Raw genomic sequence first — 21,588 nt, forward strand, 5'->3', positions numbered from 1 at the left:
GTAGAGTTACACTAGTATCTCCTCTTTTACACTGCACAGAGATCTATCCAGTCCATCCCACAATCCCAGTGTAGTGGAGACCACCATTTTGTCAACTTACATTTTACATGTATTCCATAATCATTCATCCCAATTCTCAATACCAGCAGAGGCAACAACTTACACTTTTATTTACACTCCATAGATGCTAGAAATACCACTCTTCTTACCTCAATTGCCTTTTTGTTTGAGACCCCACCAACCACATAAACTAGATATTCACCCTTGTCCCATCCACTCTGTGCATACTAGTCATAGGTCCAGAGTACCTCACGTATTAAAACAAGCTGGCAGGGATCTAGCCTGTTTAGTTCACATAGGCATCTGAAGAAGTAATATATTTGGTAGGCAAAATATTGTCTGACTGCCACCTTAAAGGACCTTCCATTAGGCTTTAAATACATGTTGATCAGAATTTTTCAGCTTTAACACTTTAAAAGTGAGTTAGAAAAATATCTATTTTTTTTGTGCCCAGCTAATCTTTGGTTGCCAAAAGAAAACACACATACTTGTTACTAATGTACAGAGTAGAACCTATAGTTTCCAGGTTTATAATTAAAAGAATTAATTTAGGAAAATAATCAGAGTAAAGAAACAAAGAAGGAGACAGACACGTTTTTATATATTTATAAGCAAAACTACATTGTAATTTAAATTCTGTAGTCAATTCTATTACATCTGTGTAATTGGTAAATTACTAGTATGCATTCTGTGGGGGTCTCACTGGTGTAATAACGAAGAGTGAAAGATAAGCCCATCAAAATACACAACTAACTGGGATAAAATGTTTGACAGTTGTCTTCCTCCGTGGTAAGGGATCAAGGATATAGGTGAGAGTAGTGTATTAGTTAGGAGCTCTATGTGGAAAAATTGTGTAGGCTCTTAACCATTTTTCTGGTCACTGTTTTTCTGAAAATTTGCCATAGGGGTCCATGTAGCTGAGTAATCTGTACTGTATATTTTTGATACAAGTGTAATTGGTCCAGTTCCATTATCACTATGACTTTGAGCTGAGTTCCTTAATAAACTGAACCTCAGCATTATGTGGGATTTTCATGAGTGCTCAGTTTTGCCCAACCTGTTTGTTTTGAAGTCAGTCACAGTTTTATCACTGAAGTCAATGGGCACAGAATCCGGCAAGTGCTGAGTGCATATGAAAATCCAACCCTAAACCTTGGAAACTTTGAATCAGACTAGATTTTTAAATCTCACAAAATCAGAGGAAGGATATTAGAGGCTATTCTGTGAAGAAGCCATTAAATAATTTTTTAAAATACACCTCTACCCCAATATAACGAGACCCGATAGAACACAAATTCAGCTATAACACAGTAAAGCAGTGCTCGGGAGAAGGAGGGGCTGTGCACTCCGGCGGATCAAAGCAAGTTCAATATAACACGGTTTCACCTATAATATGGTAAGATATTTTGGCTCCTGGGACAGCGTTATATCGAGGTAGAGGTGTAATAAACTATAGTTTTATGCCCTCTGAAGTCTGGTCATGCTGAGAAATGGACTGAATCTGACTCTTTATCCTTCTGTAATTATGTTCTAGTTAATATTGAGTGTCTAGATCAGTGGTCCCCAACGTGGTGCCCACCGCAGCATTTATGTGCGCCCGCCTAGTGCCCAGTAGGAGAGAGAAGCCGCAGCCCCGCACCTGACGGGGACATAGAACTCAGGCTGCGAGCGTGGTGTTCTCTGTTCCCAGCAGGCGCAGGGCCCGCCTAGTGCCCAGCAGGGGAGACAAACTGCAGCCCCGTGCCTGCTGGGGACAGAGAACTCCGGGGCTGCAGGCTGCGGGCGCCAGTGTTCTCAGTCCCTGGCAGGCGCAGGGCTGCAGCTTAAGCTTGAGAGAAGCCGTGGCCCCACGCCTGCCGGGAACAGAGAACTCCAGGGCTGCAGGCTGTGGGCACCAGTGTTCTCTGTCCTCGTGGCTTCTCTCTTCTCTCTGGATTCATATATTATGTAATATTAAATATGATGGTTTTTGTATTATTTAATGTACAAATACAAAATAAGCATTGAAAAATTGTTAGCGCCCGCCACACTCTTCTGAAAACATGAATGTGCTACCGGCCACACAAAGGTTGGGGACCACTGACCTAGATGGTACAGGGATTGACAGTGTATAAATGCAAACATTGTCCAGTAGGTATCTGATCCAGTGAGGAAATATTTCTTAGAGGGTATCTTGTCATTCATGCTGGGTTGAGTTCTGATTTAGGCAATGATTTCAGTAAGTCAGTAGAAAAGTAGCTAGAGTTTTTGGAAATCTGTTTTTAACTGCTGTTAACTGGATGGGTGGAACCAAAATCCCAGAATCTTTTGAGACTCAGCAGTTGGGCTTCTAACTTCTGACTTGCTTAAGGGCAAAGTGATGTTGCACAAGGCTGCCAAGATGAGCTGACCTGGAATATGATCAGATGAGCTAGAAATTACACTTCAACCCCAGGCTATCCCTCTAAAATGACCGATCTTTATAAAGTTAGACAGATAATAGAAACCCAGTCTCTTAGCACTAAGGCAAAAATTCTTGTTCTAGAGCAGTGTATTTTAAACCGGGTATCTGGTTCAAAGATGTTTGTGACACAATGGTGAAGAGTAAAGCATTACACTCTAAAGCATTTTTTTGACCAACTAAAATTTGAAAAAGCAGGCTGTTTTCAATCTTACTGTGTCAGATGTTTCTTTGGGGTAAATATTACTGTGATTAAACTTGCAGATGTTTCCAGGATCCCTGTAGATTCTGCTATTACTGTAAAACAGTAGGTTGCTATTTAGGTAAGTAAAAAAATACAAATCTTAGAGATGTCATTAATATTCCAAAAATCTCTCTCAAAAAAATTGAGATGGTTCTAGAGCTTGGACTTTGAAACAGAGCTCTCCCTATGCTGCTATCATCCATTGTAAAAGGAGACAAATTGGTTTCTCTGGGCTTGTCTACATTTGCAACACACAACGCTGCTGTAGCGCTTACTGAAGATGCTACCTACGTTGACCGGAGAGCTTCTCCTGACAGCATAGGTACTCCACCTCCAAAGAGGCAGTAGCTATATCAATGAGAGAAGCTCTCCTGTCCACACAGCGCTGTCTATAATGGAAGTTAGGTCGGTATAACTTTGTCACTCAAAGATAAGTTTGTAGTGTAGACCAGGGCTCAATGTAGGGAATGGCATACAGATCAGAAGTCAGAATTCCAGGAATTTGCCATTGCAGTCAGGCATGAAACCAGGGCCGGCTCCAGGGTTTTTGCCGCCCCAAGTGGTGGTGGGGGGAAGCTGCTATTGCGAACTTCGGCGGCAGCTCCACCGCACCGCTTTCTTCTTCAGCGGCAGGTCCTTCTCTCCGAGAGGGACCAAGGGACTCGCTGCCGAATTGCCACCGAAGAGCCTGACGTGCCTCCCCAAGCACCTGCTTGCTGAGCTGGTGCCTGGAGCCGGCCATGCATGAAACAATAGGGATGAAAGATTGTTCTGAATTTCTTGATGGAAATCAAGTCTGTGAAGACAGCAGCCATGTTTTGCATCAATTTATGTTTGGAGTGTTGAGATGTAGGAAGTCTGTAAAAGAATTGCAAGCTAAATGAGAGGAGAGAGGGATATAAATGAGTTTCAGAACAGTCAGAGTATTGTGTTCAATGCTTTGGAGTTGTAAGGCAGATTTATATACCTGGGAGATCTGAGGGTAAAACCAAACAGGTTACCTATATGAGTAAATAAGATTTAAATAAAGGAAATAAAGAGTTGGTAAGGAGTACTCTATCAGTTTGAATTCTAGTTTGGGATATATTGAGTTTGGGGGAAATAACATACGATCCAGGATTTGAAGTAGGTGAAAGTTAAGGCAAGGGCTGAGGCAATGACTTTGGTATCCTCTGCATACAAGCGGTAGTCAAAGTTGAATTCTCAAAGAATAGGTTCAAGAGTGGGATGTGGGATAGGACTGGGTCCTGGAGAAAACCATCGTGAGGAGAGGTCTAAGTAGTGTAGAGCAAATGATGTTACCAGCTGCAAATGAAGAAACTAGCAAATGATTATGCATCCTGTTTTTAAATATTCTTCTGTTGCTTTTCTTTCTTCCACTTTCTTACTATTTGAGCATGTAGACTGAGCAACTTTCTCCCATGTCACTTGAGATTACCTAATAGTCATTGACATTTTTGTCTAGCAACAACTGGGATTTCAGTGGCTCTGAACCTTAGTTCCATGCTAAACAAGTCTTGTAAAGAGCAACCAAAAACAGTTGCTATGGAGATGAGATTTAAAAAAAAAAAAAAAAATCCCAACTTTCTCTTTGCAGTAGATGTTGCAGTGCTGGCTTTACAAATTATATTGGTAGTACTAAAGTCAGTCTTATGTTACTATCTATATTGCATCATAGTCTGACTATAAAGTCAGATTTCAGATGCACAAGTGTGGACGCTTATCAAATTACAGCTGTTCTTAGTATGCATATTTTTAAAATAACTTACAATGACTGATGCTATATTTTTTAGTTTTACAGTAATATAAATACAAGTTTTTATAATACGGGATAACATTACAAGTAAGGGATAATGCAAACAAATTACCCCAATTATAGTGACTGTGCTAACTAACCTTTAAAATTGTAATGATTTTATTCATATAATTAAACAATACAACACAATAATGCAACTTAAATAAGGCACTTTGAGTACTTAAGTGGTTCTTTATTATTTGTGATATGAATAAACTATTGCACAGATATTTGGGTTTTGTTTTTACAGACATGAATTAACATATATAGTGTGTTCAAAATTGTAACCACTCTTGTCATAGAAATCTGCATGTTAAAGCTTCCCAAATAAATTGACATTAACCAATTGAATTTTTTTCTTTTTTTTGTACCAACGTGTCAGATGTCCACTGATGTCTGTTAAAAATTAATCTTAAAAAGGAAAAGAAAATTTTAAAGGTTTGACTTAATTTTAGATTGCCTGGCATTTGAGGTTTAAGCCCTGTTGAATCTGTATTTCAGGAGTCAAAGTATGTAACATTACCTTGATTTTAGGCATGTATAGATGCAGTGAGTATAGTTATATACCAAGGAGATCTGAAAATCTGCTTATTTCAAATGTGATTTCTTTGAATGAAGACTTCCTCCCTCAGGCCATCTTTTCCTTTCATTTGATGCTGTACTGAAGTGTTAATGTTCCATTTGATATCAGAGTCTTAAATAATGGCATTGTCACAGGTATAACTGAATGTGGCCTCCTATAGAACTTCATTCTGGGAACTATGAAATCCATCATAAATTTGACCATTTGGGTTCTGCTGTTAGGAGCAAACACGTATGGCTGTACTCAACTGATACAGTTTGTAGATCTTTGCAGTTAGGTCTCTTAAAGTGTGAAGTGAATTTTAGATTATCCCAGAAAAACAAATTTTAGATACTAATTTTTAAATATTTGAAGATTGTAGTTACTAACAAGAACACTACTTTGATTTACAATGTAAATTTTAGTCTTGATAAACACACTTAAAGTTCAAACACTAATTTTCATTCTTCCCTCTGAACTCCCTCCTATTATCGACAAGATTACAGGCACTGATCTTTACTGTCCTGGAGAAAGTTTTGTAATGTCCTGAAAACTGAACCCACCCACTAATTAGAGACTGATGACTAAACACCTCCATGCTCTCGTAATTGCTGGTGGAAAATATGTATCTCATTACTGTCCACACATTGTCCACAATACAATGCCCAGATCTGTCCAACAGCATACTGTGAGCTGGATTCATCTTCCCTGTAATGGTTAGAGACTGGATGCTTTGGATTCAGGCCACAGATCAGTTTTTCCCATATTCTCCTTGCACAGATTTAAAGGACTCTAAGGCCCATCCTGCAATGGTGTAAAGAGCCTCCTATACCTGATATAAACCAGAAGGGTCAGGTCTTTGTACAAGACTATACTAATGCTGTTAGAATCCATGTATTTTTAGAAGGGAGAATTAGAAGCTTTTCATGTGAGGCTTGTTTTCTCCACAAGTAGGCAGATAAAATTAATATTAATGTTAACCGTAACTGTTTCCAGATTTTATGATCTGGTTTTGTTAAACTGTGACTTCACTTTCCTGAGGGGATAGCGTTACCTATCAGGGAGAGGCTGTCTGAGCCCCCTTTCTAGAAAAATCCAGAGAGGACAATAAAATCTTGGGAATTATGAGAGGGTAGCTCAGCATCTAATACTTTTAGTGTCTCAGCAAGAGACTTCAAGGAAAAAGATTCTTGCAGGGCTAGATTTATTAAACCTTCATCAGAGTAACATCCTAATTTGACAAAATTGATGACTGACAACAATTTTGATATTTTCTTTCCTTATTCCTGTATGTATTTTATCACGATACAAGAAATAACTTTAAATATATCTTCAGTGACCATAAATATAACTTTTGGATTAGTATATCTATAAAACTTAAAGGTACCAAAGTTTAAAAATATTTTACAATTAATTGATCCTTCGGCACAACCTTAAAGGTATACTGCAGTGCAAAACCAAAAACTGAGTTAAACACATTTCTGTGCTAAGTGTCCCCACTAACCAGCCCAAATTAAGTTTTCTCTAACTCTTTATAAGATTTTCCACTTCTTTGAATTTCTCTTGGTACTTCAGATTCAGTGAATATAACAGAATAGAACATTGGGGCTAGGAATTTGCTGTTGCTATCAATTTTATTTGGAAAGCACTCAAATATGATGGTAATAGTACAAAACCCTAGAATGGGTGGAACATCAGATAGTAGGAGGCTTACTGGGATTTGTGCTATCTGAGAATGATGCATGCTGGGATATATCCAAGATGTCAGGAAACACTGAGGATTTCAAATGAGGAAACATTTTATTTTTCAAATTGGGTAAAATTTATTTCCATTCCCAAATAGTCAGGCTAATGGAGGCATTGAGCACACAGAGTTTGGGTTTGTTTACACTTCAAACTCTACAGATGCACCGCTGTAACACTTCAGTGTAGACACTAACTGTGCCAATGGGAGAGGTTCTCCAATTGGCATAGGTAATCCAGCTCTCAAGAGGCAGTAGCTTCATTGATGGAAGAATTCTTCCATTGACCTATCACTGTCTCCACTGGGGGTTAAGTTGGCTTAACTACATTGCCCAGGGGTGTTGATTTTTAACACCCCTGAGTGATGTAGCTGGGTTGACCTTGTGTAGCCCAGTGTTTGAACACTTTTTTTTTTTTTTAATTTTTGCCCTTCATTTGACCTGTAATTCTACTTTGACTGGGAATTTTCTTAGCTGAAAAAGAAAAATGTCTACCTTTTTTCCGCAATGAGTTCTTCAAAGAAGAATAAAGAAAAAAAAACCTGTATATACCCCATATATATTCATTATTTGAATCCCTTTTGATATTGTAAAATTTATTGTATAGGCAAGCTAGAGTTGTATTTAAAAAAAAAAAAAAAAAAAGGTACTGTTTGAAACGGCTAATCCTACAGGCAGGCAAAGATGAACCACTGGGGAAAGCATGTAGGTACTGAGAAGTTCTGCTAAGCTGAAGCCTAGACTGCAGCTTTGCTTCTGTAAAGTAAATTTTCCCTATGTGACATGACTCTGGGGCTTTTATTTTATTTTTTTAAGACCTTATACCAGTGGGATAAATAGATAAAACTTGCTGAAACTTCAGTAGGTCAAGTATCAGAGGGGTAGCCATGTTAGTCTGGATCTGTAAAAGCAGCAAAGAGTCTTGTGGCATCTTATAGACTAACATCTCATGCATCCGACAAAGTGGGTATTCACCCACGAAAGCTCATGCTCCAAAACGTCTTAGTCTGTAAGGTGCCACAAGACTCTTCGCTGCTCTTTCAGTAGGTCAAGCAATTTTTTGACACACACACAAAATTTGGGAAATGGGAATCACTGACTTTTCCTAAGTGTCATAACTTGAAAATGGCCTGTCCAAGTAACCTAAGACTTCCCAGAATCCCTGCTCTGAAGCAAGACAGAGCATAGAAATCTTCAGTCATAAAGGGGTTTTTAGTTAATTGGGCAGAAGGAGTTGGACTATAGGCCAAAAAGGGGCTGAATATGATCACTGTCCTCACAATATGAAGAAGAAGCTGAGCGAAGGAGGAGTTACTATTAAACACAGAGGTATCAATCCTTAGCCCTGATCCAGCTACTTTGAATTGCTGAGGGTTCTTCCTGATTTAGGGAAATCCTTGGTTGGCTAAAGCCAATGTAGCCTGCTCTGTTCTCCCCTTCCTCATCCGCACTCTAGGAGGGGAGGTGGGGGTAGAGCACAAGGGCACTATATATGATTTGCCCCATATGGTGGTGCCTAATAGGACTGTTGCAGCCAGAGCAATATGGAGCAATCCTTAGGCTGCTCAAAGTTACATCTGGGGCAGTTACACCCAAGGATCAGGGGAAGCTAAAAGGTGACAGGTGTGGATTCAGCCTGATGCTTCCAGAAGCAAGAGAAATACAGAAAAGAGTGCTGAATATGTTTTTTATTTTGTACAGCCTTTTAATACACTTCTGTGTGAATCAGCATTATTAATTCTGAATTTTGCTTGCTTTTGATTTTCACCGTAGTATCTAGCTTTCTGCTTTAATGTCAGGTAAAACTTCTCCTTGGATTTGGTAAAGTGCCTTGCTTAAAACAGTTGATGTTAAATACATGTGTTCATCATGAAATCCAGATGACTGAGCAATTCAGCTAGTTTTCTTAAAATGATGTGATATCTTTATGCAGCTATGATTTGTATAGTAAAGCTGAGTTTTTCTTCAACTATATTCTGATCCAGGTAATTTGATTCTTAAATAGTCATGGCTAACACTATAATTTGTATTTTTTTAAATTCCAACTTTTGGTGGAGAATTAGGTTAGCCTGTGTGTAATTTTCAAGTTTTAGCTCTTTAATTAAAACAACTATTTTATTTGTTCAATATATTAAATTACTATTACTATGAAAATTGGTGTCTGATAAAGTAAGCTAAAAGCTTTTCTCCCCTTTTAATTTTTTCATATTAACATTACATTTGGTATCTAAACACTTAGTAGATTTATTCTTGTGAGCCTGCTCAGTTGGAACTATCAGGTAGCAGTGTATAGTTTTTGCTGTTTCTCAAACTGAGGCTTGCCTTCTTGAGGGCTGTGATTGTTTGTAAGCACACATGGAGGTGTGGATGAGGAGGAGGGTGTTTATTTCTTGCTAGATTGGTTTTGAAGAGGGATTTTAAAATTCTTAACATTGACCAGAGCTGCACCTGTGGTGGTCTCTCCCTGGAGAAGATCAAGCAAGAAATAGGTTAATTTTTCTTTCCATACTCTTACATATAAATGTCCATACTTAATTAAAAATAAGTGCAGGTGATTTGGTTTTTGGGTTTTTTTTTACGTTTACATTGCCAAGATTCTGATATCTGAACCAAAGGGAGGAATACTATAGCATTTTGGGGCATCTGGTCTAGAAATGAAATACCAATGCATTGTAAAGTTAGTTTCCCTTCAGTATGGACAGCCTTGTTTTTTAACTTCGCTTTTGAAAGTTAGGTCTGTGTAAAAGGGTTTGTCCTGTTGCTGGGTTTATTTTGCTAATTTTTTTCTTCTTAGAGCAAATTTACTCAAACCACTCAGTCAGTAAATTACTAAAACAGCCATGTGCTGCATCCTCTGATTTTGATTACCTTGATATCCATTGTCATGAGTATGAGAGGGCATTTTAAGCTTAAAATAGCAGTATTACAAGGGACAATTAGGATCAGCATTTAAAATTCCAATTATATTTGTCTTGTGCCAGCTACCTAATATGGAGTGTAGGCTTTAAAAATCTAGTTCATCTTAATATGGTTTGACAGATGTGCAGTTTTAGTTGCAAAGTTTTGGGTTGGGAGAGAGGGGGGAGGTGTGGGATAACTTCAGCATGGCATTTTTTCAAACATTTTTCATGTGCTTAGGTACATCCAAGCAGAAGTCAAGTTCCCTGCAGGTAGCAGATCAGGACCTACTGCCACCTTTTCACCCATACCAGCCTTTGGAATGCATAGTAGAAGAGACTGAAGGCAAGCTGAATGAACTTGGACAAAGAATTAGTGCTATTGAAAAAGCACAACTTAAATCATTGGAATTAATTCAAGGTGAACCTTTGAATAAAGATAAGATTGAAGAACTTAAAAAGAACAGAGAAGAACAAGTACAGAAGAAGAAGAAAATATTGAAGGAGCTGCAGAAGGTGGAAAGGCAGTTGCAGATGAAAACACAGCAGCAGTTTACCAAAGAATATTTGGAGACCAAAGGTCAGACAGACACACCACTTCCCCTGCAGCAGCAGTGCCCACACACAGGTGTCTTCCCAGAAGTGGAAGGAGATGAGGGTCTACCAGAGGAAAACTTTTCAGAGTTACCTCAGGTTGACACATTCTTGTCTAAAGATGATGAACAACAACAGTCTTCACCACCTGCTGAACAAATAGAGTTTGTCCCTATCCAGGCATTGTCAACACCGCAGTGTAATTTTTCCAGTAACTTAGGTTATAATGGGACAGATTCTCTTGACCTTCAGAAAGTATTAGGTAATCAGCAAAATGTAGGACAGCAGCAGCAAATTGCTGGACATGGGCAGGGGCTGTTAGTTCAAGAACCAGACGGATTAATGGTTGCCACTCCAGCACAGACGCTTACCGACACTCTTGATGACCTAATAGCAGGTGGGTTAAGAAATATACATATTTTTGCATTAACTTGTGTGCTCAGTTTCCCTTTCTCTCCTCCCCTCCAAAAAGACATCTTGCGGTTTTCCAATTTGGGAATACTTGCTTAAGAATATTTAATTTCTTATTAGTGCTATTAATCTTTAGACACTTGCAAATTCTAACATGAGGTTTTTTCCCTATCTGTTTTGCCAAATTGCTGAAGACAAAGTGCTAAGCTTCCTTTTATTGGAGACCTATTATAGCAGCCCCTGTAGCCTCATCTTTTTTTTATGATACTTTAAGGAAATCTTGTTGTGAGCAATTAGAAGTTGCCATTAGGAAACCTGAAAATGACTAGTTTTTGTTTTAAGTCTTCTATAGAATTTTGCATACGTGGATTTACTCAGTGTGGCAGTTGTCTCTGATGAAGTATGAAAACATTTTTTGTCACTTGTACTGACAAATGTACCACTATCTTGTCTGCTGGAAGCATTGATACAGTTTAAACACAGTCTAGACTCTAAATACAGATGCAAGACCATCTGTCCCTTTAGAGCTTATTTATAAAATTGACTCATGTTTTCAGAATAAATTCTAAACATCAGTTGTTAAAGTAATATGATTACTGTTTTACAAAATTTAAAATGTGGCATGCTAGGATCAAATGGTGGTGGACCCACAAGATCAATATGCTACATTGGCTGTCTGGATGAAAAGCAAAAATCAAAACATTCCTGGCCTTGCCAATAAGTGTATGAAGATACAAGTAGAGATGAATCAAGGTTTTCCCCCACATAAGGTTACACTTGCTAGCCACATTCTGGAAAGAGGTATCATCTTTGTGGAGTTCGCTTCAGGTATCTAGCTGAGATTTCTATTTTTTGGTGGAGGTGTGAAAGATCTAAATATGTAGCCACAATTATATTCATGGGCAGGTCAATCCTGACTGTCCTGCTTTTAGTTTGTTTGTTTTTTGTTTTTTTATCCAGCATCTCTCTCACCTCTTCTCAACTCCTTTCGTCTTTATTCTCCTTTCTCTTTTCCTCTTCAGTTAGTCACTGCCCTGTCCTCTTAATTTCATCTCAAGCTTTTCAGAAATGTCGAATAAGACTTTTTGCTGAGTCTCACAGGAACCTCCAAACTAGTAACTTGCCGAAGCTGAGTACATGTATTGGGATGGACAGCAATTTTGCAGTCTTCCCTCAAGCCCTACTGGATACTGTGGGATAGTTGTGATAAGTGTTACAAGATCAACTTCCTCCAGATGGTGATGTATAACTTCATTCAAAGAAACTCTCTAGTATGTGAGGGAGAGAGGAATGTAGGTCCTGCTTTCTGACATTTTTGTTGTCCCTTGTTACCCCAAGTCATGTTTCTGCAGAGCATTAGAGATGAGTTAATTTACTTTTTAACAGGAGAAAACCTGGATTATTCTTAAATGTTCTTACCGAAAATCTAATTCGAAACTTCAGAGTACAGTGAGGAAAATCTTGCATTTAATATGTCATTTACAAGAGCTGAATGTTGGGGTTGGATATTATTGCTATAACATGTTCTGTATGTATGTATACCACAAATCTCTAAATGGGTCATACAATGTACATTGAAATCCTTAGTAGTCACATTTTAAATCACTGGCTATATGGTCTTCATTTATATATAATGTAATTGCAGTAGCAAAATGAGAACTTGTAGTGATCAACTCAGTAATAGAATGGAATCTAGCTGGTTTTTATACTAATGTTACTTTGTGCATCTTACATAAAATGTAACTAAATTTCAAAACTTATAACATAAATAGCTGAGTTTTTTAACAGTGAGTTATTTTGTACTTACATTTCCTAAATTTAGTTAGTTTGAAAGTGAAATATGAAACATACAGAATGTTTACTATTTAAAAACCTCAACTTATTTATATGACAAAGACCTAATGGATATTTTATGTCTAACTGAAAACCCTGTCATTTTGTTCAGAATGTGCAGTATTTAACAGTGACCTACTTATTATCCATTAATATCATAAAACTGATTTACTACAGAGTCTAACCAATTAAGAATTTTTCTTAATGTAAATTATTTTTTCTATAAAAGTGAAGTTTTTACTTGTATTTCTTTAGATATTGTTAGTGCCAGTTAAATTTAGTAAAGTGCCACAACTATCTTATCTTAATATATTTCCAATAATACAACCATGAGTGGAGTTTAGAAATCCAGCTACATACGTTGTTGCTACTGGTAGTGACAAAATTGTTGCTCCACAAACATGTATTTTCTCCTGATTTTCATAAATGTAAGTTAAACTTCCTGAAGATGATTGGAGAGATTTTAGCTACTTTGCTCTAGTTATCAAGAATCATTATTGTGATACATCTTTTAGTAGATTAAACCCTCAGTCATGGACTCGCATCTTATCATGAAGTTACATGCATTTATTTAAAAATCTGCAAAGCTTCTTAAAACATGTGTTCACCCTAATTTCACATTTTATCCATATTCAAGGTGCTCTTGAACACTGCACCCTGGCAAGTTTGCAGATCAGATTACGGTGCTGTTTTATATGGAAGTTGTTTTGCAGCAGAAAATATGGAAATCAAGAAGTCTTGTATACATAAACCACATTAACAGATGTTTATGTGTAATGGCAATTGCTACCAAGTTCAGTGTTTCTTGAAAGCCTTTTTTTTTTTTTTTTTTTTTAAGTTGTCTTGGGGAAACCTCCCATGATTACACTACCCCTGGTAGAACTGCACCAGTGATAGCAACTGTGGGAGCATTAGTGTAGAAAAGGTTTCAGCATTTTTACCACTCTGTATGGTAACCCAACTCAAAGCAGGTCTACTTGACACAATGGTAAAAATACTGGCAGTGACTGGGGCCCTGATTACACTAATGCTTCCACTGTCACCAGTGGTAATGCAACAGTGGCAGACTTCTCAAAGGTCGCGTTTAGACAAGGCCTAAGTATTGTAGCATGAACTCTTTCCAAGGAATGTCTTCACTGAGCAATTTAGATATTAAATGTCATCATAACTCATATCGTTATTGGCCAGCCTGGTAGTTTAGTGCATCAATTAAAGGGAACAGGAGTACTTGTGGCACCTAAAGGGAGGCACTACTATGATTCATAGGGCAGCTGGTGTTAGGGGAGGTTTGTTTTGAGTTGTAACTTGGAGTTAGAGGTCTAAATTTCCCTGATTACAAATATAATAGTTAAAGTTACCCACTCTGTGTATTCACCTTAATGAATTCTGTGATCTTGCATACCATCTGTGCTGTAGTAATTAAGCAGAATTTGGAAAGTTAAGATGAACTCATAAATTCAGAGTGAATGCGGTTGAATTATCCTTAATCATAAAGTATAAACTGAATTTCTTTAATAGCTTTATAGAAAGCACACATCTAATTCTGAATCCTTTCACTGATTCTTGCAGGATTTAATTGGATTTTATAAAGGTGAATTAAACTATTACAGTTCTTCAGTGTGTAAAATATTAAGAATTAGTGCTTATTGCATCTTCTGAGACTTGATATGTGAACATAGGTTGACACAATTTTCAGACTTCATTGTACATTACTCCACTGCAGTACAAATTTGGTATACAAGAGGTTACATGCTACGTAATTTGGGTTTTTTTTGTAGTTCATATTGCATGCATGCATACATGGGTAGGTTTCTCAATTAGCCGCATTAAGTTCAAAGCTTTTTGTTGACTTCCTCGGGACAATGATGCATCCATTTGTTGCCAGTTTCTGTATATTATTAAATTTACTAATATTGCTCTTGTCAGTTTGTGCTGGTCAGTCACCCTTTTCATTCAAAATACAGACTTTCTGCACCTTGCTTCTGTCTGGAATTCTTTCCCTAGAGAGATTTGGTTGGTGGACTGAATCTGAATTTATAAATGTAAACTTTCAGTTTGCTGAATGCTTGTGTAGTAACTCTGCAAACTTTTTTTTGGCTCTGAAATCCATGCTTGTGAAATGATTCCACAAAATTGATGTTAATTTTTATTCTGGAATCATTATTAAAGATGACTCCTGGGCTACTGCATTATGAAATACATAACCATTTGGAATAATGCTGGTCACCAGTGTAATCCAAAGTGGGAAATGTTGACGCATAATGTGAAAAGTAACAATTATATACAATTATATACAAACACACTCCTATTTAAAGTAACACTGGTTAAATGTTGTTCAGTCTGAACCTAGCAGACAGCTTGTCATTCATTTTAAAAGATTAATAGATCACAGTATGGTGATTGCTATAATAGGATTTTAAAATAGTGTGGGATTTTTTTTAATTCCAATACAAGCTCTTATAAAAGAGACTAGACAATACTGAAATACAAATTTACATTCATGGGAAAAAAACAAAGAAAATGAATCTACATTATTAGTCATATTACAGTAATATGAGGTATATTTAGTAGTTCATAAATATAGCAGTTGGAGTCTAATTTTACCTTCATACTACAACTGTCAGATCAGCCACAATCTCTCTATTTGCCTTAGCTCCTTTTAATGCTTAAAACGTGTTATGAACCTGGCATTTTGTTCAAGATCATCACACCAGTTTGTTCCTAGTCTGATTCCCTGTAATCAGGTTTCCCAAATTAAAAAAATACCAGTAATATCTCTAATACTGCATAGGATTGTTTACTAAAGTTTATTAGTGAAGATTAAAGAAAATACATTTTGTAAAAGTTTTGGGCCTTCATAAATTTACAAATATCTAAATGAAGCCCTACAATCAGAAACGTCATTTAAACTTCAGATTTATTCAGGCAACAAGCTTATTCAGGCTGAATATGTTGTGAATAACAGTACAGGTTGAACCTCTCTAATCTGGCACTCTGTGGTCCGGCAACATCTGTGGTTCAGCATGTTTTTATCTACTTTATCTACTTATTTCCTTGTGCCAATACAGAAAAATTGTGTAACTACACTATCACTTTGTTATGAAGAGAGCCAGTAAGCCTTGGCTAGACGGCATTGCAAGCATTGTTCTGTTTATTCGCCTCAGCAAGATAAAAATAGAGAAACCCGCTCACTACAATATTGACCTCCCGTGGTTCAGCAAATTCTCTGGTTTGGCACCAGTCAGATCCCAAGAGTACCAGACTAGAGAGGTTCAACCTGTATTCTATAAAAGTATTAGTGTATTTTGTAGGGAAGGATCTAAAATCAGTGCAGTCACAAAATAAATATTATATAGAGCCTAAATTGCATGAGGTAAAACTCTTGTTTTTAATTATATATATTGATAACTATATTTAGTTAATCTATATACTTCCTAATGAAATGATAGAAGTGTATCTAATCCTCTAAAGTAAATTGTGTGCCTATATGTCTGTGTTTTGGAAGCAAAGCAGCAAACTTGGCTTCCATGTCACTAAGAGTTTTTGTGTGTCTGTGCTATCGCCCAGCACCCTGTAACTTTCCATTTCATGAATGGAACATACCTTCTCCAACTGAATCATGCACATTTTCTCAGAGGCCTGTTAAAGATCTGTTCAAACAGATTTTTTTTGGGGGGGACCCTCATTCTCATGGTTCAGTACCGCACAAGTTTACTAAAGTACATCAGTATAGAGCTCTTTCAAGTTTCCTGTTCCATTCATCAGGGACTAAAAATACCAGGGCTACTTTTTGTAATGCTAGGAGTTTGCCCCAGGGGCCTTGAACAAAATATCCCTTTCCCCCATTGTTCAATATTCCGTGCTCCACTAAGTTTGCTGCCCTCCCATTTTGGAGATTGTTGTACTTCAGTGGTGCTGTGCAGTTGAAGTGATTTTGCATTCTTCAAGAGTATGCTGAAAATACAAATTTTTGTGAGGTTTATAAACTGGGTTAGAAGTTATCCAGAAAAGTGACTTTTTTCTGCTTATGAAATGCCACCAAGAAGGGATGAATTTTTCCTCCTGCTCTAGTTCCTCAGTGTAGCAAAGATTTCCCCTAGCTTATAGTGGCATGTATTTTTTTTAAAAGATGCCACTAAATCTGTTTTATCCCATCTGAGCATCTATTTTGAAGAATTCCACTTGATCTTTTTGCCTCTAATCCCATTATCTTTTGCCATAGCAATGTAGTTTAAGATTCACACCATCTTTTTAATTTTTGTACACTGTGCTGCTCCTTTACATATTATCTTAATACCATTACTGCAAAGCTGTGCCACAAGTGATAGCCAAAGTGGATATAGTGCTACATGTTCATATTGCTGTTCCTCTGGAACACTGTAGTTTATCTAATACCATAGGTTAGAAACACACTAGGATTTAGTCATTTGAAAATAGCCCTGAACTTTCTGTAGCAAATTGCTAAAATAATTCTTGGGAAGTCAAAGGATATAAATGACTCCTTAAGCAAGTGTTCCTTTTAGTTCAATTGATTTTGGACTTTAAAAAGAAAATGGTGAACTGCTCTCTCATTCCTGCAAAATCCTGATTGGCCATATCATACCTGGCTTCCAATCTTTGAGAATGAGTTTCCATGCTCTGCAAGTGAGACCAATAGCTGACCTGCTTTTCTATGGTAATGTTCAGAGTTGTAGACATATTTGACTCTGGGTGTAATATCAGTACTAGCTTAGTTAAATCTGGTCCCATACAAAATATTTTGTTAAGATGTGTTGAGAAATACTTGTGGTATGATGGTCCTTCTTTAAAACATGTAATTGAATATAAAATTTGGCCTTAACAAGCCTACTAATTGCTATTAACATATGTTTGCTATTCAGTGAACTACATTATCTTCAGGATACAATCTTCATAGAGAGGTTATTCTTGAAAGAGTGCAGATTACATTAACAGTTCTCACTGGTCAAATATCAGGTTTGGCAACCAGCCAACAAATGGGGCATCACAACAGGTGTCCAGAAGTTTACAGGAATCTAAAATTTTGCAAACAGTAATTGCCTTTTAGCAATTATTGGGGAGGAAATCAGTTATATCAGATATGTTACAATCTTGGTGGTTAGAGTTGACTTGGAACCAGTATACAGATTTCCATTAATGCACAGAGTTTAACAGCTTTTGTCCTCTGAAGAGATTCAGTCCTGGTCATTTGATTTTTAGATTTTGGTGGATCTGCATTAAAGTTAAATGTAATCTATTACTAAGGAGTCTTAAAAACAAATTAAATGTCCGAAGTACATTCCTCCGTGCTTTTTCCTTTTATTCTCCCTCTCAAAAAAAAAAAAAGAGGTTGTAAAATGCCTCTTCGGAAGGATGCTATTAGCTTATATTAGGGAAAAATCAGTCCTTAGCTGGATGATTTAGTGTCTTACTGTTTTTTCAAAATACGAATCTTTTTAAATCCACTTAACTTTAGCACTTAATAGTGTTTTGAACATGTAGAGGATTCATTAATGTAAAATTCTGCTTAACACCCTGCTGAGGTAGGTAAGTATTAATGCAGGGGTTCTCAAACTGGGGGTCGGGACCCCTGAGGGGGTTGTGAAGTTATTACATGGGGGGGGGAGTGTTGTGAGCTGTCAGCCTCCACCCCAAAGCCCACTTTGCCCCCAGCATTTATAATAGTGTTAAATATATGAAGTGTTTTTAATTTATAAGGGAGGTCACACTCAGAGGCTTGCTATGTGAAAGGGGTCACCGGTACAAAAGTTTGAGAACCACTGTATTAATGCATATTATGTAGATGAAGCATAAGACCTTTGTATCTGGAAATTCATAATACAAACCTGGTGTGTTCACAAGGTGCTTAGCTTTTGAGGTGAAGTGAACTCCATTTGAGGCCAGGTATAATACACTGCTCCTTTTACACTGTAACTAAACTTCATTGCTCACCTTTGACTCATGCACTGGAATGTGAGTCCTAACACTAAACTGAATGCCTTTGGGACTGTAACTGAAAACTTCTATCTCAAAAGCTTGGTTTTTACTTTTTTTAAACAAGTTATCCTGGCTTTAAGAAGTCTGTTTGGGTTCTTTTAAAATCTGCTCCACTTGAACATATCATTTGTATTTCATATACCTATAACCAAACATCAGAATGTATTCTCACTAAATGATGGATGTGTCCTACTGTTTCTGATCTTTCCAGTAATTTAACCTTTATCCTGTGTCATTAATTGATACTGTTTTCATTCAGTGGTTTAATTTTAAATCCTTTCCATTAGTGAATAAGAATTCATGGTAAAACTGCTGGAGTTTCTGTTAGAAAACATTCTTATCACATTTTTGTTTCTCTTCCATCTTCCATTACTACAGAGAATATTGGCACTGAAAAAAAAAATTCCTGCTGCTTATTCCCCACCTGAACTCATCATGAACCTCTGTCATTATAATTACTTGCTCCGGAAATACTATAAAACATTACATGCTTTTGATTAATTTTGCACTCTTACTGGTTAGAACAAATCAATTGTTTCTCTAACTGGCCAGAGCAATTAGCGTACAATACAGAAATCTGGTAGTGCTGTGAGATGCAAATTTTGATGTCCAGAAGTGGTTTTCATACCAGTTTTTTTATTCTCTAGATCTTGTCTTTTATATTATAATAAAGGGTATTGAAATTTTTCAACTAGAAACAAGGTCATTAGGGAGCTTTCCTGTCCATCTGATTCATGTCAGAGTCCTTCACATTTTTTTGGATCTTCCCTTCAAAAATACCATGTAGTGATGATCCATCAGTGTGCTGTGAGGCCGAGACTGAGCTCTGACCCTAGAAAATACTCATCATGGTGTTTCTGGCCTTTCTGCTATTTGTTCATAGTCTTTTAACTTTAACACTGTATGTAAATATAGCTAATTCTTAGTTACGAGCCTCAGTTCAAATTGTGGAAAATTTAGAAAATAAAATCTCACTATTTGTATGTGTTTAAACTAACAGTCTTTAAGTGGAGATGGAATTTTGCAGCCCTGTCGTGAAAAGCTGCGTCACAACACGCACAATTTTAGGGAAAGGAAATACTTAAATTGTCTATATGCCTGTCTTGTTGACTGCCATCTTCCTATTTTTTCCTGTTAATTTGTTGTAGCCAGAATTATTCCTGGAACTCACTCTTCTCGCTTTAGTTGTCTTACCTAGAAAATTAATGAAAGTGCTTACTACACTTTATATGAAATAGTTCTGAGTTCTGATGTATTCCTTGTTTCCTAACTTTTAGATTATGCTTTTGTCATAAATCCTTTACTATTGTCTGCCTAGAATGAACATTGAACTGTCACTGCTGAGGTTACAATATTAGATAATTTATTATCTTCATGGTTGTGTGTAGAGAAATAATTTGCTGATTAATCTATTAAAATAAGCTTTCTGACCCAAACACAGTTTGGACATGACACTTGCATTATATTCTACAAACTACATTAAATAGCATAATTTTTTCCAGAGACATTTAAAGCTAAATGTTTTTTAGAAAATGCATTCTTATAATATTAAGATTCTATAGTACAGTATTTTTTTCCATTTAAAGTGCTCAATTCTCAAGAGTGGAATAACAGTGTTAATGTTGTTTTTCAGCTGTGAATAGCAGAGTGCCCACTGGCTCCACTAGTTCCTCACACACTACGGAATCCCCTACACCCGAGCCCTGTACACAGACACCAAGCAATGTTGGCTCTCAGTCTGTGCTCCCCATGTATCCTTCGGTTGATATTGATGCACATGTAAGTAATTTGGCTACAGATTTATCTGATTTACTCTGACTTGTTTTAAAATTTAAAATAAAATGTCAGTCTAGCAGTAATGTGCTTTTAAAAAGTTGACCGTGTTCTGTGCTAAAAACACTTCCCATTTACAAATGTCAACTTCTTTTTCTCCCCACCATGAAGACGGAGAGTAATCACGACACTGCACTGACCCTTGCATGTGCAGGAGGTCATGAAGAGCTTGTGTCTGTATTGATAGCACGAGGTGCCAATATTGAACACAGAGACAAGAAGGGTAAGCTACCAAAAAATAAAAAAATCCCTACAATTTGAGCTCAAAGTTCATGTTAAAATGGGATTGAGTGCTCCATTCGTCTCAGTGGGTGTTCTCATTCCCTCCCTCCCTCATCCTCCAATCCCCACGACTGTGCTTGTGAGCCTGTGCTGTGCACCAAGCATGCCCATTCTCAGCTCCTCACCCTGATCCCAGTACTGCATGCTTCGAGCATGCCTACTCTCAGTTCCACATCCAGAGGGGCAGGGCTTCTCTAGATGCCAGCTCACACGGGTGTGTGCGGGGGTGCGGCTCAGGCCCCATCCTCCCCAAGGGGCAGAGCATCCTCAAATCCTGGTGTGCGAACAAAGGATAGTTGGGAGAGCAGCTCAGAGTCTCCAGATCCCAGCTTTCATGTTGCGGGTCTTGCAGAGCCATTCAAACCCTCTGAGAAGGATTGGGGCCCCCAGATCTTTGTGCACATGCACATGAGAGGCGAATGTAGTATTAACAGCCCCCCTCCCCTTTCTCTGCCACAAATCTTCTCCCTTCCCCTATGACCCATTCTAATTTATGCCCCTTCCTTCACTCTCCCAGCCCCCACACCACCAGCATTGCTCCCACAAAGTCATTTTCCTTCACTGCTCTGACCCCATTGTTCCATAGTTCCCTACCTGTGCACCAAAAAAAAGTTACAAGCATCCAACAATATTATGAGTGCCTCATGTTAGTAAGCTCTTTATCAGGAACATGTGCCTTGATTATAAGTACACACAGGTCCCTTGTTCAGGAAACATGATTACAAAATCCTAACTGCCTTTCATCTTCCCTCTAGTTAATCAATGCTAATTGATTAATCAGTGCTGGTGCGCAGCTATGCTAATACCCAGTGTGGAAAAGTAGCAACATGCCCAGCAGCCATTATTGGGTATCTGCATAGAGCATGTATAATGTATTATCTTTCAGAAAATAGTTTGCTCC

General features: G+C 37.5%; 1 protein-coding gene across 11 annotated transcripts in view; it reads left to right on the plus strand.

The window, feature by feature from the left end:
- The window catches only part of LOC120369909 (ankyrin repeat and KH domain-containing protein 1), a 187,582-nt gene that overhangs the window by 127,239 nt on the left and 38,755 nt on the right, over positions 1 to 21,588 (plus strand). For 9 of the 11 annotated variants that reach the window (XM_039483703.1, XM_039483696.1, XM_039483699.1 and 6 more), the window contains 3 exons: positions 9,982 to 10,731; positions 20,206 to 20,351; positions 20,517 to 20,628. In XM_039483703.1, coding sequence (XP_039339637.1) covers positions 9,982 to 10,731; positions 20,206 to 20,351; positions 20,517 to 20,628 — 1,008 coding nt within the window. The remainder of the gene's footprint in view (positions 1 to 9,981; positions 10,732 to 20,205; positions 20,352 to 20,516; positions 20,629 to 21,588) is intronic. The other 2 variants (XM_039483704.1, XM_039483705.1) reach the window with 1 other exon arrangement.

This window comes from Mauremys reevesii, linkage group 8 (assembly GCF_016161935.1).
Source record: "Mauremys reevesii isolate NIE-2019 linkage group 8, ASM1616193v1, whole genome shotgun sequence".
Lineage (NCBI taxonomy): Eukaryota > Metazoa > Chordata > Testudines > Geoemydidae > Mauremys > Mauremys reevesii.